The 16,447-nt window shown below is 35.2% G+C and overlaps 1 protein-coding gene across 2 annotated transcripts; it reads right to left on the bottom strand.

Moving 5' to 3' along the window:
* Window positions 1-8,587: 8,587 nt before the first annotated feature.
* LOC148041708 (dihydroceramide fatty acyl 2-hydroxylase FAH2-like) lies at window positions 8,588-11,465 on the bottom strand. 2 transcript variants are annotated; one of them, XM_087688679.1, is made up of 7 exons: window positions 11,383-11,465; window positions 11,227-11,292; window positions 10,513-10,605; window positions 10,221-10,417; window positions 9,798-9,903; window positions 9,567-9,713; window positions 8,588-9,414 (listed from the first exon to the last, which is right to left on the bottom strand). In XM_087688679.1, exons 2-7 carry the CDS (start codon window positions 11,269-11,271, stop codon window positions 9,286-9,288), a joined length of 717 nt encoding a protein of 238 aa, XP_087544805.1. In that variant the 5' UTR covers window positions 11,272-11,292; window positions 11,383-11,465; the 3' UTR covers window positions 8,588-9,285. The 2 variants fall into 2 exon arrangements, with proteins under 2 accessions (XP_087544805.1, XP_087544802.1); XM_087688676.1 differs by having other exon boundaries at window positions 11,227-11,425.
* Window positions 11,466-16,447: the final 4,982 nt, after the last annotated feature.

Genomic DNA, 16,447 nt, shown 5'->3' with positions numbered 1-16,447 from the left:
TAATTTTTGTAAACTATATAACATACATTTGACATATATATCATCACTTATAGAATCATATCTTTAGATTATAGATCTCAATCCCCATCATCATTATTAACCCATACATTGGATTTTTTCTTGTCCCCCATACAATAACTATAATGGCACCCAAAAGGTGTAGAGATAGAAGAAAGGAGCTCATGTGCGAAAAGTTATCATCAAGTGCTACAAACCTAGAAAGTATTTGTGCACGGAGGCAATGAATCCAAGTTTTCTTAAGCATAGGTGTAAAATTAATGGTTGATAATATGTCTTGAATTCAAAAAGTATAGGATATTAGGAAAATATATTTAGGAAAATTTAGGTAGGAGGATTATCTTGATTAATTGAGCATGAGGCTAGTCACATTGTTTGGAAAAAGGTAGTGAAAGGACTAGTTTGATCACAAGGATCAAGTTTAGCTAGTTTTGATTACAAAATATGAGCCTACATTCCAAAGAATTTGCTTCTAAACTTTAGAAGTGGCTATATTTGGTTTATTGCATGCGATTTTAAGAAGATCCAAGTGCCTTGTTTTACACATGAATAGATAAGAAAGGAGCTTAAGATAAATCCATAAATTGGATCCTTCCCAAGGAAAATGGTATTATATTTCCAATAAAGGCAATGAGAACTAATGGTACTTAGAACCTTTTGTGAGGATAGAGGAGTAGTGGCTTAGGTGACATGTTGATGCTTGATTAGTTATGGTGTAGATGAGAAGTTTGGAGGGGTTTTGAGCTAATAACATGACTACACGTGGCCAATTTGTAAAGAGTTGGCATGCCTAGATTCTAAAAAGAGCCCAAATCAACTCAATAACAAGAAGTGAAACAACTCGAAAGTGTTATCGTTAGATTTCTATCAATGACATGAGCTGGTTTCTTTACATGTTTGATTGATTATATTCAAATGATATGCATAAGAGAAATTCAAGGAACTCATACAAAAGGTTAATTAAGGAAGTTGTTTGTATATGTATCAAGAGTGTGGTAGCATAAACTATTTAAAAGCTAAAATTAACTAGACAAGTGTATGGAAAGTGGGTGAATGTGATGCCAACAATCATGCTCTACATGCGGGTAGACCTAAAAACTTGGGCAATTTTTCAATGAGTAGGTCTAGCTAAGTTCAAAATTGTGCTAGTCTTTATGGAATGTAGGCCAATTCTAGGGATGATGCTTAGAAGAGGAAGAGGTTGAGGCACCAACCATAAGAGGAAATTCCCTAATAGCATTGTCAACCTAGGCACATAGAGTCACGATGCCCCAAAAGCAAGAGCAAAACAAAAATTATCAATGAAAGAAAGAGGCCATGAGTGTGGCATGTCTCGCTTGTATACTGATTGATCAACAATTGAATGCTTCAGTTGATGTGTAGAGCAGGCAGCGGTAGCTTTGGGTAGCACTGGGCGTTAGCATAAGTCCAAGTGTAAATTTCATTATTAAAATGATTACTCTATTTGTAAGTTATAAGTTTAAATTTCTTTAGTAATAATTAGATTATTGTTCTTAGTACTATTAATTAATTTATTTTTAAATATAGATTATTTTATAATATGATATTTAAGATATGCTTTTATTGAAATAAGTTTTCTTTATGGAATACTTGTTATTTTCTTAATGTGGTTAAGTTTAGAAGGCTTTTCTAGCTTTCTTTATAAAAGCAACAAGATCGCGTACAAAATAGGAGAACAGGGTGAAAACTTAGTTTTTTCGTTTCTTCCTCATCCAAAATCGGAATGTAAAGCTTCAAGAGTCATTTTGGGGATTTTGGCACGCTCTGGATGCGATGGTAATGTCAAAACGTCAAGATTCGGAGCACATAATTTTCTATAGCAACTGCAACATGTCACAGGATACCTCGACGCTTAAAACTCTGTATTTCAATTGATATTTGTATTTTCTTTGTAATTATATGTAAGATATGTATGCAAATATCCATGTAAAACTATAATATATAATTAAGGATGGCAAACCGTGGCTTTTGCCATGGGGGAGGTTGGGCCTAATCGTGTGTTTTTCTCTTGTCTTTCTCAATCTATTGAGTTATTCAAATCCTCTTATGTATTATAATATTGTTTGTATTTAATAGTTGAGATGTTTGATTTATTAAAATTTTCCACTAAATTCTTTGTTTATGATTGAGATTTGATTTGCTAGATTTGCCACGTGTTCCGCTTCACAACACATGCACAAACACACACAAAGTTACTCTATTTTTGTAAATTTAATCAATTCTTATTACTCACGTCCACTCTTACATATGAGTAGACATCTTGTATTGCAAATCACCTTTGTTTTTCTCTTTGATTGATTTACTAAGGTTTTGTTATATGTAAATATATGAAAACTATTGTCTCCTTGCCCTTAAAAAAGTTTGAGTCTATTTCTTCTTTTCTCATCTTTAATGATTGTGCTTCTTCACGTCCAACACCTTTATGAGTGTATGTTCACAAATATCTCCACTACTTCACAAGGCATCTGAAGAAGCTTACTTAAATGATGACTGAGGCCATGGCTACATTTAGTTCATGTAGTTTTCAACTTTGCTTCAAATATATTGCATGGTTTACTTTTTGTCATTCAACTTTGCTTGCTTGTGTGGTCTTTAGCAACACTTTGAATCACTATAGTCCAACATGGCTTTTGTTCAAGCCTTGATCTCTTCTAAGGTATCAAAGCCTCTTCTTTTGTGTACATCATGGCAAAATTAGCCTCTGATTCTACCTCCTAAGGCATTACTTAGTTGTTGTACAATTAATGAAATTGCATTAGTAGAACAACTTCTCCCCTCTCAAATTGCATATAGTTTGATTGGTGTGCATGAAAAAGGTACACCCTCCAATTTTGTTTCCCCCTTCCTAATATATTAAGTCTATATATCTTTCCTCGTATCCAAATGAAATGTTTTCTTAAAAACTTATGTCAAAGATCTTGTTGATTGTCTTGTGGTTTAATAAATAAAATAAATCTACTTGGGCACATCCGAGGAAGATATCATTTATTGGCATGATCACAACTATAAATGTGCTTGAAATTGAATAATTTTGGTTCAAGGAGGTGCAAAAGTATCATTTTCCCTCATTATAAATTAGTGTATGTACTATGCTAGCCATGAATTGTATTACTGGAGTAGGCCACACTAAACTAGTTGTCCATCCATAAGAAACTATTGTATTGGCAAGTTTAAGTTTGGCATGATGGCAATTGGAAGTGTGCTTATGACTAAAGTGTTTTGATCCAAGAAAGGGCAAAATAAACTTTTTTCATTGTAAGAAATCGACTTATGTTCTACGCATGGCCATGGATTGTACTAGCAAACCAGGTCACATTAAACTGGCTATCAAGTCATAAATAGTTGTTGTTGATCCAAGAAAGGGCAAAAGTAACTATTTCCCTCATAAGAAATCAACTCATATATCATCCACATCCATGAATAATTCAACTAGACTAGATTAAACTGGCTATCTACATCAAAATGAAAGTTGCATTTGGATTATCAATTTGTAATTGCAATGAATCTAGTTTGCATGTTGATAATTAACATATGTATGATTAAAATGTTGGTACATTGAAAGAAATAAGTAACCATTTCCATCAAAAGAAATCATCATATGTATTAGGCATAGCTATGATTGTGTTAAGAGCCAAGCCATATTAACTAGCTGCCCTAACATAATGCATAGTTACATTGGTATGATTATGTTGTAGCTATAAAGGATGAATTTGCATATTGTTATACAAAAATACTATGGTATTAGGAGGGTTGTATTATTCAACTATTAAGGAGCCAAAAAGAAGAAAATTGGAATTGTAATACATATCCCTTATGGACGTATTGGGTTAAGAAACTATGCCTACTTACACATGTATGCAATTTGGTGGTATTCTTCGTATTGGATTAGGTTAAGATCATTAATGACTTTTAATGGATTCCTTTGGGACATTATTTTCTTGTTTGACATCATATTAACCTGGTTATCTTTGATTGAAGAGCTATAAATAAACTTAATCTACTTCACCAATGGCAAAGTGTGTAAAAGGTAGAGTCCGAGTGGAAGCAAGAGCAAAGTAAGAGCTATAGCGGATGGAGCAAGAGAGCAATAGAGAGGGACACCGTATGTGGGAACTCCAAGAGTCACAATGTGTGATTGGCCTTCCCTAATTCAAATGTCATTGAAATAATAAAGAATGAAGTGACAGTGATGGGCGCCCGCCATCTATAGTGTACATGTGTGTAGGTATTGTCAGTGTAATGAATACACATGCGGTTAGGCATAGGTGCATTTATCCCCAATCCTATGTTTAGTTTTGGAACACCATGTAGGGCAAAACCTCTTGATTTATTATTCTAGTCATCTCTATTATAAATAAGCATTATATCCCCACTTTTTGGCATGATACTCTTAGTTTTGGATTTCCTTGAGGGCATAGCCTACAATTTCAGCAAGCTATCTAAACTTGATATCATGTTAATCATGGACTATCCACTCATAAACCTTGGCTGACCACTTATATGCTTTTAATGTAACAACAAAGTGGGATACAGTTAGTGATAGCCTTTTTGACATATGCCTTTATTGTAACAACAAAGTGGGATCTAGTTAGTGACTTAGCCTTTTTGACAACACTACCTTAATATAAAGTAGTTAACTTATTGAAATCCCTTTAGCTTATACTATTTAGACACAGATGGTGTATAGTGAAATCATAAATGTGGCATGAATCATTCTTGGGGAATTTTATGCATAGGCTTGGTTTGATTAAGCAAGTAGTATGCAACATAATTTTTTACAATTTAAGTAATTATATGTGGATACTTATGGTCATGACTAGTATTGGGTACTTCTGGTTATGACTGTTAAATATTCGGATCTAGAGCATGGCTATGGTGGCTTGTAAGCATAGACTAAACTCATGATGACATTCACTAAAGACCACAATTGTTACACAAGTGAATTAGGTTCCAAGATGGCAGGTTGGACTCATAAACACAATCTTGTGTAGGACTCTTAACTGAAAGTACAAAACATCATGACATTGTATTCATTCTATATGAAAAATGGTAGTCAAGTACAATGCTTTATAGTTGTTGGATGGGTACAATTTTCCCTTTTTGTGCATATGGGATTTAGTCTGCCTGCATGTCCTAAGCCCAGAACTGCCTCATACAAAGAGTCTACAATAGGTGTGATTGCAAATATCTCAACAATGACTACTATTGGGTATTGTAAAGCCATATTTGTTGCATCATGGACTTTATGTTGGTGTTTTGAATGATTTTCTAGAAAGGATACTGAAAGTCGATTCTCTTTTGGATTTGATTAAGTTGTGGCAATCCATTTATGTGATTTGTAAGAGAAAATTTTATTATAAGTAAGAAGCATATTGATGACTGGAATAAAGAAATTAATGATGTATTAGGACTATAAAGACTATGTACAAAGAAGTGAACTAGGACCTACCTCATAGTTTTTGAAAAAAAAGGATCCTCTTCAAAAGATTAACTACTGGTAACTATTACATAAGATTAGTTATTGGTCCCTTGTATAGTATGTTAGCTATATATGTATAGTTAAATGCTATTTTGATAGTTCAACAACATGGTAACATTTTTTTTAATGGATATAGTATCATGGTCTTAACAATATTTTAACACTTTAGCTATATGGTGCATTCATTTTTAATTAGAATTTGGGCAGTTTCAACAAATCAATAGCACGGTCTAACCAATATTTTATACTCAACAACATGGTATAATTAGTAGCATGGCATAACCAATATTTTATACTCAGTAGCATGACATAATCAATTTAGAGCTATTTTAGCAAATATCTATAGCATGATCTAAACAATTTTTACTATTTGTAAAATAGTATAGTGAAATTCTTATCTTATGGGTTGTTTTAACAATAGCATGAGCTAATCCTTTTGAATTGGGGCCAATTACTAATACTTTAGGATTTGGTTCTTCACAATAATAGCAATGTTATGTGGTTGGTCTAAATAATAAGTTGAGGCTTGTGATATAATTTACTTTTTTAGATACTCCTTTTATAGCCATTAACTAATTGTCTTGTCCCTTAATACAAGACAATTTGTCATAATTTATGACTCTTTTTTCTATTTCTAGCATACTCTATTGAATATATAGTTCAAATTTTTGAAGGGATTTGTTTAGCAAACACATACATACATACATACATACATACATACATACATACATACATACATACATACATACATACATACATACATACATACATACATACATACATACATACATACATACATACATACATACATACATACATACATACATACATACATACATACATACATACATACATACATACATACATACATACATACATACATACATACATACATACATACATGAATGCAACTTATAGGTCAATGCCTTTGGTCCTCGACCCTAATAATAAATCATTGTAAAAATACCTATACATACATACATACATATGTACATATACATTGTATGTATGTATGCATGTATGTATATATGCATATAAGTTTCTCATTAATGGGCCACCATTCCTCTAAGTATGGCACTAGGGTGATACTAGCCCTTGGGCTTAATTAACTTTAAATTTAGGTCTTAACAGATGTTGGAAGTTCATCTAGATCTTACCATTTAATTTTTAATGCTTTATAACATTGATTTCATATTTAGCTTGATGTCTTTTATTAGGCATAATAGGTTGCTCTATCTTCAGTAAACAATAATAAAACTAAGATTGTAGATTATATGGGACCCATGTCTTTACCCTTTGTTAGTTAAGTTAGCATGATTAGTTGTTGCATGAGTTGTCACTAGTGTCAACACTTATTCTTTTGGGCATATATATTGTGCTTAAACATGAAACCTTCCCTTTTCCCTATAGATGTGTCCAACACTTGATCATTCATTGGTTTATGTCTTGTTCCTAGTCTTTTGTGGAGGGGTTCAACACTTGGTCATTTATTTGGCTATGTGGTCATCTCAATGCCCAGGATTTAGGACACATAGTTCTTTGAAACTTGGTCAATCATTTAGATATCTTGGGCATTTGTTACACATAGAGTTTGGGGGTTCTATACTTTGTGATTTATCTGGTGAGAAGTGTCATTTTGTAGGTCCAAAAACACATGGTTATTATGTGTGTCTTCTTTATAGCAAACCCTCTCTTAATCTATGTTCATCTCACAGACATGTACTCTCTCTTTCTCCCTCTCTATTTATAATCATGCACATCCTCTCTTTGCCACTCTCTCTATGTATCATTACACATATAGTCATGCATATTCTTTCTCTATGATTCCCTCTACAGATTGTTCCATGTGCATCCTCTCTTTGCACACAAAAGCACACATACTCTCTCTATTTACATTATATGCATCACCTCTGTCTCTCTCATACACATGCATTATTTGTCTACATGTGTAGTCCCTCATGTAGAAGTGCTCTGTGTGTGTGTGTGTGTGTTTGAATTATTATTAAAATATTAACAAAATAAATTCACTTGATTGTCTCTTTTGTATAGAGTGGCTACAAATATCTCTAAAGAGTAGAGAAAGGAAGGATGCAAGATATTTGTTAGGAAGTTATATCCTCTATAAGTTCTATGATTGAAGCATTCATAGAGCACACCATTCGTAATGCATGAGCATCAAAAGACTATGGTAGAAGACTTATGTAGATCAATTACTTGGAAAATCAAAGTTAGAACCTAAGTATGTGGTGTGTGGAGATAATGAAGCATAAATGGCCAATGTAACAAATGTGTTCTTGAAATGTAGTGTGCTTGAGGAGAAGTCCAAAGAAGACATTGCATCTAAGTGATGTAGGTGGGCTACTTCATCTCAATACTACCACACACAATCAGACATGTGCCATAATCATTATAGTTTCCTTAGAATGCATTGCTTGGCACAATGAAATTGGAATAGGTTCATGTGGAGAGTGCTATGAGATTACATCTAATAGTTTGTCTTATTCTCCCTTCTATCTAATGTATTGTGGTAAGAAATTATGGTCTATAGATGGTGATAAATTTGAGCATTCCGTATTGAAGAAGGGAGTTAGAAGTGACATCCATCTCTTGTGTGACACATCACCCTTTAGTTTAGGGATAAATGCTATGGGATATGCCACACATGCTCATTTTGAAACTAATGCTAATTCAACAACAATGTATTGGCTTTGGAGCTTGACTACTACATTGAGGGGTTGCATTGCCAAGTTTTTGCTTCAACATATGAATAGAACTAGAGTGGACATCCATGGCACATGCATCAAGGCACAATATACACTCAAATATTATTCCTATTAATAAAAAATGGCTCCCATTTAAGGAATATTTACTTTGATAAATATCCTTGCATAAGAGCTCACATTTAAGTAGACTTTACTTTGAATAAACATCTAGTATGGAAGGTTGACGTTGTGGCATTCAAAAGCCACTTACAATTGGGAGTAGGGGAAATAAGAGGGGTTTCTATTAAACACATGATGTTAGAAATTGAAGAAAATACATGGTAATAAACATAGTAAGTTACGCTTATTAGAATTTGAGACTTTTGTATTTATCAACATAACAAAGCACAATGTAGTGCCATAGCATGTGATTTTGTGAAGTGCATAAAGTAAAGCAAACTATAGGAGTAGATGCTATTGTTATGACAATATATGATGATGTGAAGTGTGGTTTAGTGCATGGAGTGCATGCTGTACAAATATGTGAAGCATGCCTACCATGATATGTACCAATTTGTTTGAATGGAGAATGGGTTCTAAATTATTAGTAAACAAATCATAAGGGTTAATTATACGCGAGTAGCCTTAAGTATCTAAACAAAAATGGGATTGCAAACTAAAATACAAGAATATACAAACTTTCATGGTGAAAATGACATATGAAGCATGTATTCATATGTAGAGTGCACTTGCACTACCATTGCCCAAAGGGTGGCATAGTACACTTGTGTGGTAGCTCAATTCATAATTTTACTTGGCTTTAACTCTCACCTTATTGGTGCAAGGTATGGATTATGCACTGATATAAGAAAAAAATTGAGTAGTTAAGTGAGATGCTCACATTGGAGCTAGGAGGGCTATGCTCATAAACTTCAATGTTTAGCATAGGAAGAAGCTCATTTGTGTGAATAAGGTTTATTATTTACTAGGATTACTTTTCCCATGCTGGAATAGATGCTTTTATGTGCTTCATATTTACAGAATACATAAACATTAAAAATAATTCTATTTGCCCCCTATTTTCTCAGTATTGAACATGGAAGATGGAAGTGTCCCAAATGCCCAATCCCAAAATGTAGATGTGACTCCAAACCCATGATCATTTGATTTGTAGTGATGGTTCATATGATATTTCTGTATAAGAAGGGAATGCATTATTAGTACTTCATGTAATTATCAATCCTCATCATAATGCAAACTATGTGGAATGAAAAAGGATAGGCTACATTTTATAGCAAAAAAGAGAAGCACAACAATACAAATTGCTAAAAGGCTTGGATTGATACCTTTAACTTTCGAGTTACTTCATTGAAAGCATTCCCGTGATGTAGATAATAGTGGACCATATCATAAATAATATAGCCAAGTAAAATTCCACTAAAGATAGCTGGAGCTACTTTGTATGGAAATAACAAGTTTGCTAGGGTCCAAAACTACAAAGCAAAACCCACACATCATTATTTTTCAAATAGAAACGAAACCTATATTGAATATGTGCATTATCGTGCATTTCTTACCGGAATGTACAATATGGCTACTCCAACAGGTGGGAAAACAAGGCGATATCCATCCATTGGATGCTTATGATGATAACCATGAATCGAATAATGCAACGTGTTGCCCCTAAAATATGAAATAACTTATAAGTGCTCAAATCGCATAAAATTGCAACTTGCAAAGTAAAGCTATGATGTAATGTATATGAAGTCCATGTGTGCAATGGAAACCTTCATGTGAATATACAAGAAATCTACTTAAAGAAACCTTTACTTGGAGATATAAGAAGAAGTCTATGATAGCATACAATAAAATATGGAATCTTAAACATCAAGCAATATTAAGTTTTCAAGAAGATAATACATAATCAATTATTTGATCATATATAGGAGGGATAGACTAGGTAGATTTCTTAATGATAATGTTTTATATTAGACACTCACCAAAATGTAGATGTTTGCATGTGAAACACAAAACGATGCAAAATATACTCGATCAAAGTCCATATTAGTAGGCCAAAAGCCATTGCAAGTATGGAGGGTGCTAGGGCTAGATTCCTTTGCACGGATATGTACTGACTCCGAGCCACAAAAGGGAGCCATATTGAAGGCACAAGCCACCATGGTGTGCGAGTTAAGCACTGCAATAAAGTAAATAAACTTGTAAGAGCATGCTAATTAGACAAATACTGATGGTTAATAAAATTGAGGACACATGTAGTGATTCAGAACAAACCTCGCCAAAGCTATTCTCAAATAGTCGAGGAGGATGTTTGGACACAATGGGTTGGTGAACCCATTCATTGTAAGCATCTCCTAAATACCCCACCTACAATCCCACCATGATGTCAGAGGAATTCATCTTTTGCCACATGTGAAGAATTTATGAGCTTTGCATGATTCAATTGTAGTGTTCCAATTCTTCCATGTTCAATAAGGTGTTTGTTTAGGTGAAAATCTAAAATAGGACGACAAATGTTACACGATGAGTAGTTATATATGCATCAATTGCATGTTGCTAACAAATACGTAGGGCATGTTGGTTTCCGCATTAAGAAGAGAGAGTTCATACCATAGAACTATAAGAGATTACCAATTTGGTGACATCAAGTGACCCATTATATTGGGTGCTTATTGGGCCCAAATAGGAAGATCATTATATATGATGTATACTCAAAGATATTGCACTAACCCATTTTGATCTTACTATCATCTCACTAGCCACAAACAAACATATTGTGTGAGCATACTAATGCTACAAATAAGGAGGTATGTTTTATCCTATTTATAAGGGGGGGACCATTGCTTAATTGGTCTTTTTACACTACACTTTGCACTCAACCTTGCTTAGATCAATGTTGCAACATGCTTCGTATGGATGCAATAAAAAGGATCCTCGTGGATTAATAAACATTACAAGCATAACCAAGAGGAGATCTGAGTGTAGAACCTGGCACACAATTGCCTTGTTGAGATCGACGACGTTAGCACCCATGACGTTACAAGATGTGATAACCTTATACACAAAAAGGAGGTGAGATGGGGGGTGGTTTACTGATAGCCAAGTGCACTTTGCAAGAGCAAATTTTATTGTGTAAAAGCAAACCTTGGGCTAGTGAAATTCTAGAGTAAGAGGAGCCTAGTCATGAATATCCTTAATGAAGAGAGAGAGGGGGGGGGGGGGGATGAAGAGTGCAGATGGCTGCTGCTGCAGATGCAAAGCCAGAATTCAGAAGCCCCAAATTATGGATGCAGGGAGGACATTGATTGCCGATGGTTCATACGAATAGATAGATATATATATATATATATATATATACATAGGCTACATGCGGCAGGCTAGGATTTCTTAGCGGTGTCGCGGGCAGGCTTTTCCATGGCTTTGGCTACCCACCTCTCACCTTCCGCTCTCCACCTACTTACTTCTCACATCCACCCACGTACTCTTTCCTCTCGAGACGGTAGCTTTGGATGGACAATCTGCCCGCCCTGCTCTCTCTCTCTCTCTCTCGCGAGTCGCTCTCTCAATGCAAGCCTCAAGGCCCAAGAAGTCAATCGTATCGCCCACCAAATCCAAAGACAATAATCTCACAAGCCTAACAATGTCTATAAGTAATCTTTATTATTTTCACCGTGTCTTTTGTCATCTTATACGGATTATCACTTCTTTGGTCCTTTACTCTTGATGTAGTGGACCAAATGCTCTACAAAGCTACTATGCACTTTGGCTGTGTTTCTTCTCAGGTGTGCAATTGTATTAACCTAGTAATTTATGATTGTATTAACCTAGTTATATCTCCTGCCTTTTGTAAAGAAAATCAACACATAAGAAGCTTATAAGGTTTTTGGACAAGTGAAGTTGGACTTTGCTAGATTGTGTACTCTTAGTGTTAACTTCTTGTCTTATAAGTTGAGCTTGGTAAGCTTACCCTCTAGCCTTGCTTTGCTCTGCTGACACCTTTTTCTTCAACTTGGTGTATGGTTGATGTGGCATTAATCAAACTTTTTGTTCCCCATCTACATGCTCAATCGTTACAAAAGATGGAGTTCATGGGTGGACACAAATCTTTTTTGGGTGTACAACTATTCTAATATGCAAATTGAACGGTGCCCTATATTTATAAATTGAATGGGTGCCCTTTATTTATAAATTGAATAACTATTCTAGTGTGCCCGTTTTTGGGTGTACAACTATTCTAATGTGCAAATTGAAGGGTGCCATTTATTTTATGCTCTAATGGTGGAATCTATTTGTGATAAAGAGCTATCCATGGGGCTTGTGTTAGAATACCATTGTGTGATCATGATATAGGAGGCACATTCTGCAGTGGATTCTGTAAAATTATTGCCGGGGCTCATACACAAGGTGGATGGATTCCTTGTGTGAAAAGTTGATGGGGACGCCTGTCCTTTTCGGACATCTCGTTAATTTAATGTGCATGTGGGTGATTCCATAGCGGGTGATTCTGCAAAATACATATTTAAATTAATGGACGTTTATGAGTTTAGAGTGCGCACTCGTAATAAATTAAGGTTAGGACTGAGTTCTAACCTATTTATTTATTTTGTAGCTGAAGACTGCTAGGTATTCACTTTTGTCGGTTTAATTTGATTGTTTTCTAACAATTATGAATGCTTCAATTGATGTGTAGAGTAGGTGGCGGTCGCGCTGGGAAGCACTGGGCGACAGCGCGTATTCAAGTTATTTAGAAGAAAGTATCATTTTTGATGGGCGCGCATCTTAGGCGTGGAGCTAATATTTATTTTGACGCCGTTATTTATTAAAGCGCTTAACATATATTTATTATTTTGTATGTGCATGGGCGCATGATTTAAATACTTGTTATTGGACATTGTATTTGGGCACAGCTCGACTCTTTGGATGCCCAATCGCTTTATTCTTTATTTGGACAAAAGCAAACACAAAAGCTAAAGTGTGCTAATTGTAAATTTGGACTATTTTTTAGCTTGGAGATGAATAATATATAAAATACATGCTTTGTGGAGTGCTCACACAAGGAATGGGGGGAGATTGTACCCAACTAATCTTCTTGCTTCATGTTGTGTAAATTTTCTCTCTTGGTTTTTGAGTAAAAAGTAGAGTTCTTTGTTCTTGGGGACCTTCCGGCGCTCACTATGTACTTATACAGCATCCGATTAGCACACTAGTGGTATCAGAGCGAAGATGAGATCGAGGGCTTCCAATCGCTTACTATTTCGCGCGAAGGTGAAGGTCTTGGAACGATCAAGCTCTACAGTCACTCTCGTGGCAATCCGTCGATATCAGCGTGTTCCTAGCGGTGAAGAACCCCTTGCTACGTACTCAAATCGTGAAAGACCAGCCTCTATAGGCGGAGGACCACCTGGAAAGTTCCAATTGTTAAGTCTATTCTTTCTCAGAGACTTGCAGTTTGATTAGTGATAAAGCTTAACTTAAGCTTTTTTAAAAAAAGCTTATAACTTGAAAATTCACGATGTTGCGGCGGCAAGATGTACTGCCATTTGACGGCGCCGTCCAATTTATATTAACATCCTGGTCAATTTGACTTCGACTGAAAACACTTAAAAAAAAAAAAGAGCTTTAAGCTTGAAGCTTATTAAGCTCTAAAGGCTAAATTCCCAAGGTTTAAAACCCATCCCATAGCGGGAGTTCATATAAAGCAACTCCTGAACGGGTTTTCGACTTCCATGTAAGCCCCTATACGCACCTGCGGTTTGACAGAGTTAAGTTCCATCACACAAATTGCTATACGCAGTCTACACAGACAACATATTCTTTTGAAGGAAGGCCGACATCAATTCCCATAACCGTGAAGAAGAAAGATGATCAAAAGCCACTTTAAAAAAAAAAAACCTTGTAACCCCGAATTTGAGCTACACTCATCCTACTAACAGGATTTCGAGTGTGTGATGTTGTTTTTGCGAGATGACCGATCAAAATATGGAAGATTTTATGGCCGAAGGTGATTTATCGAAACCAACGATGGAGCAAAAAATAGACCTAATTATGATGCAGCTTCAAGAGGAATGAAGAGCACATCAAACTTTGCAAGCTCAATTGGCCAGTCTGCAACGATCTACTACCGATCAAGATGGACCGCAATCTGAAGATATTATACGATGTACGATCTATGCGACACTTGAAGTGCAATTTATTCGGAAAGAAACAAAGATAAGTAAAAGAAATTTCAAATTTCGTACTTTCAATGGGTCACGTGATGGAAAGACTGTACTTGCTTTTATCAGCCAGTTTGATGATTATTTCCATGAAGAACAATATGTTGAGAAAGAAAAAATTAAGTGTGCCACTAATCATTTAGTGGACAGAGCATCCCTATGGTGGATTGTTATCCGCAAAAGCATTGATTGTCTTGCTACTTGGGAGACCTTCCAAAAGAAATTTTTACAGAATTTTCTTCCACCCCAATTCCACGAAAAAGCAATTAAACAGTGGGATCTTCTGCAACAAAGAGATCGCGAGCCTATTTCCCAATATAACAAGCGTTTTTGGAATGCTTTATTGCAACTACGAATGCTCGAAGATGTACTTGAGGCGACTCACAAGCGAAAGTTTATGTCTAGCTTACTTGGTCACTTCTATGCGGAAGTGAACATGTTTAAGCCAACTACTCTCGAAGATGCAATTTCCTTGGCCCATGATGCTGAAGACAAGATTCGAGGACGAGACAAGCAACCACAATAATTTTCAAACAATGGTAACTTCGGTACAAAATAATCCAATTCTCATTTTCGAAGATTTAATCAAAACCGTTTCCTTCCATCTTCATTTCGTAAATCTTGGACATGACTCCTTGCTTTACCATCAAACACAAAGCCAAATCCTAAGCCATCTCTTCAGTCAAATTCCAACATTCCTAAACTTCCCGCTATTACCAGTATAAAGCCAAATCCATAGTTTGTTACAAATGCCATCAACCTGGACATCTAGCGGTGAATTGTCAATTCAAAAAGCCAACTGTTCACATCAACTATTTGGGAGCGATTGAAGATGAAGACCATGAAGAAATGCCAGATTTCACGGAAGACGATGACAATAATGGTACTACTTCAGATACATTACCAGGTATACCAAATCCCCATTCTTTATTAACGATGAAATGTTTTGTGCATGGTAAAGAAAAGACTGTTTTACATGATGATGGGAGTATACACCACTTTATTTCTGCAAAATTGGTCAAAGAATTTGTGAAACAGTCTTTCTTGTAAAATGAGTCTTGATACAATACGTTCTTTCTTAGGTCTTGCTAGCTTTTACAGAAAATTTGTGAGAAATTTTTCATTGCTTGCATTACCTTTGACAAAGTTATTAAAGAAAGGTATTGTATATCATTGGTCCGACAATCAGCAAAAGTCCTTTGATTTACTGAAACATGCTTTAACTCATGCTTCTGTATTGCAACTTCTTGATTTTACTAGACCATTTTTCCTAGTAGTCACTGACGCTAGTGGATCTGGAATAGGAGTTGTCCTTATGCAAGATTCTCATCCCATAGCTTACTCCAGCTGCAAGCTTAAACCCTCTGAACTCAAGTACTCTACTTATGATAAGGACTTGCTAGCTGTAGTACAAGCTTTACGTCAATGGAAACACTATTTAATGGGATTTGAATTCATGATCAAAACTGACCAACAAAGTATTAAAATTAAACATCTCCTTAGTCAGCCACAAATATGTGACTGACACATTAAATGGGCTGCTTTTATTCAAAGTTTTCATCTACTTATACAATATCAACCCGAAAAAGAAAATGTTGTTACCGATGCTTTAAGTAGAAGACCGACTATTCATAATATCTCTGTAATATCTTTTGATTTTCTTATCCCTATGAAAGATACCTATGACCAAGACCCTAGTTTTCAAGCAGCTTGGAATAAATTGATTACCAATAACTGGATTCCAATTGATTCATTATCTTATGCTGATGGATTTATGTTTTATGAGAAAAGGTTATGTGTAACTGTTCCATTTAGATCCTTTATGTTGCACGAAATTCATTGCCCCCCATATCAAGGCCATAGAGGTATTATTTCTACTTTACGTACTTTGATTGAAGATTTTTATTGGCCACAGATGGAATCTGATGTTTCTAACTTTGTATCTGAATGTTTAATTTGTCAAAGAGTTAAGCAACACCATGGTAAGCAGTATG

Source organism: Lygodium microphyllum, chromosome 1, assembly GCF_053477565.2.
Source record: "Lygodium microphyllum isolate KBCC chromosome 1, Lygodium_microphyllum_v1.1.10, whole genome shotgun sequence".
NCBI classification, from domain to species: Eukaryota; Viridiplantae; Streptophyta; class Polypodiopsida; order Schizaeales; family Lygodiaceae; genus Lygodium; species Lygodium microphyllum.
Note: the sequence above shows the minus strand (reverse complement) of the source record. Positions and strands in the feature narration are given on the sequence as shown.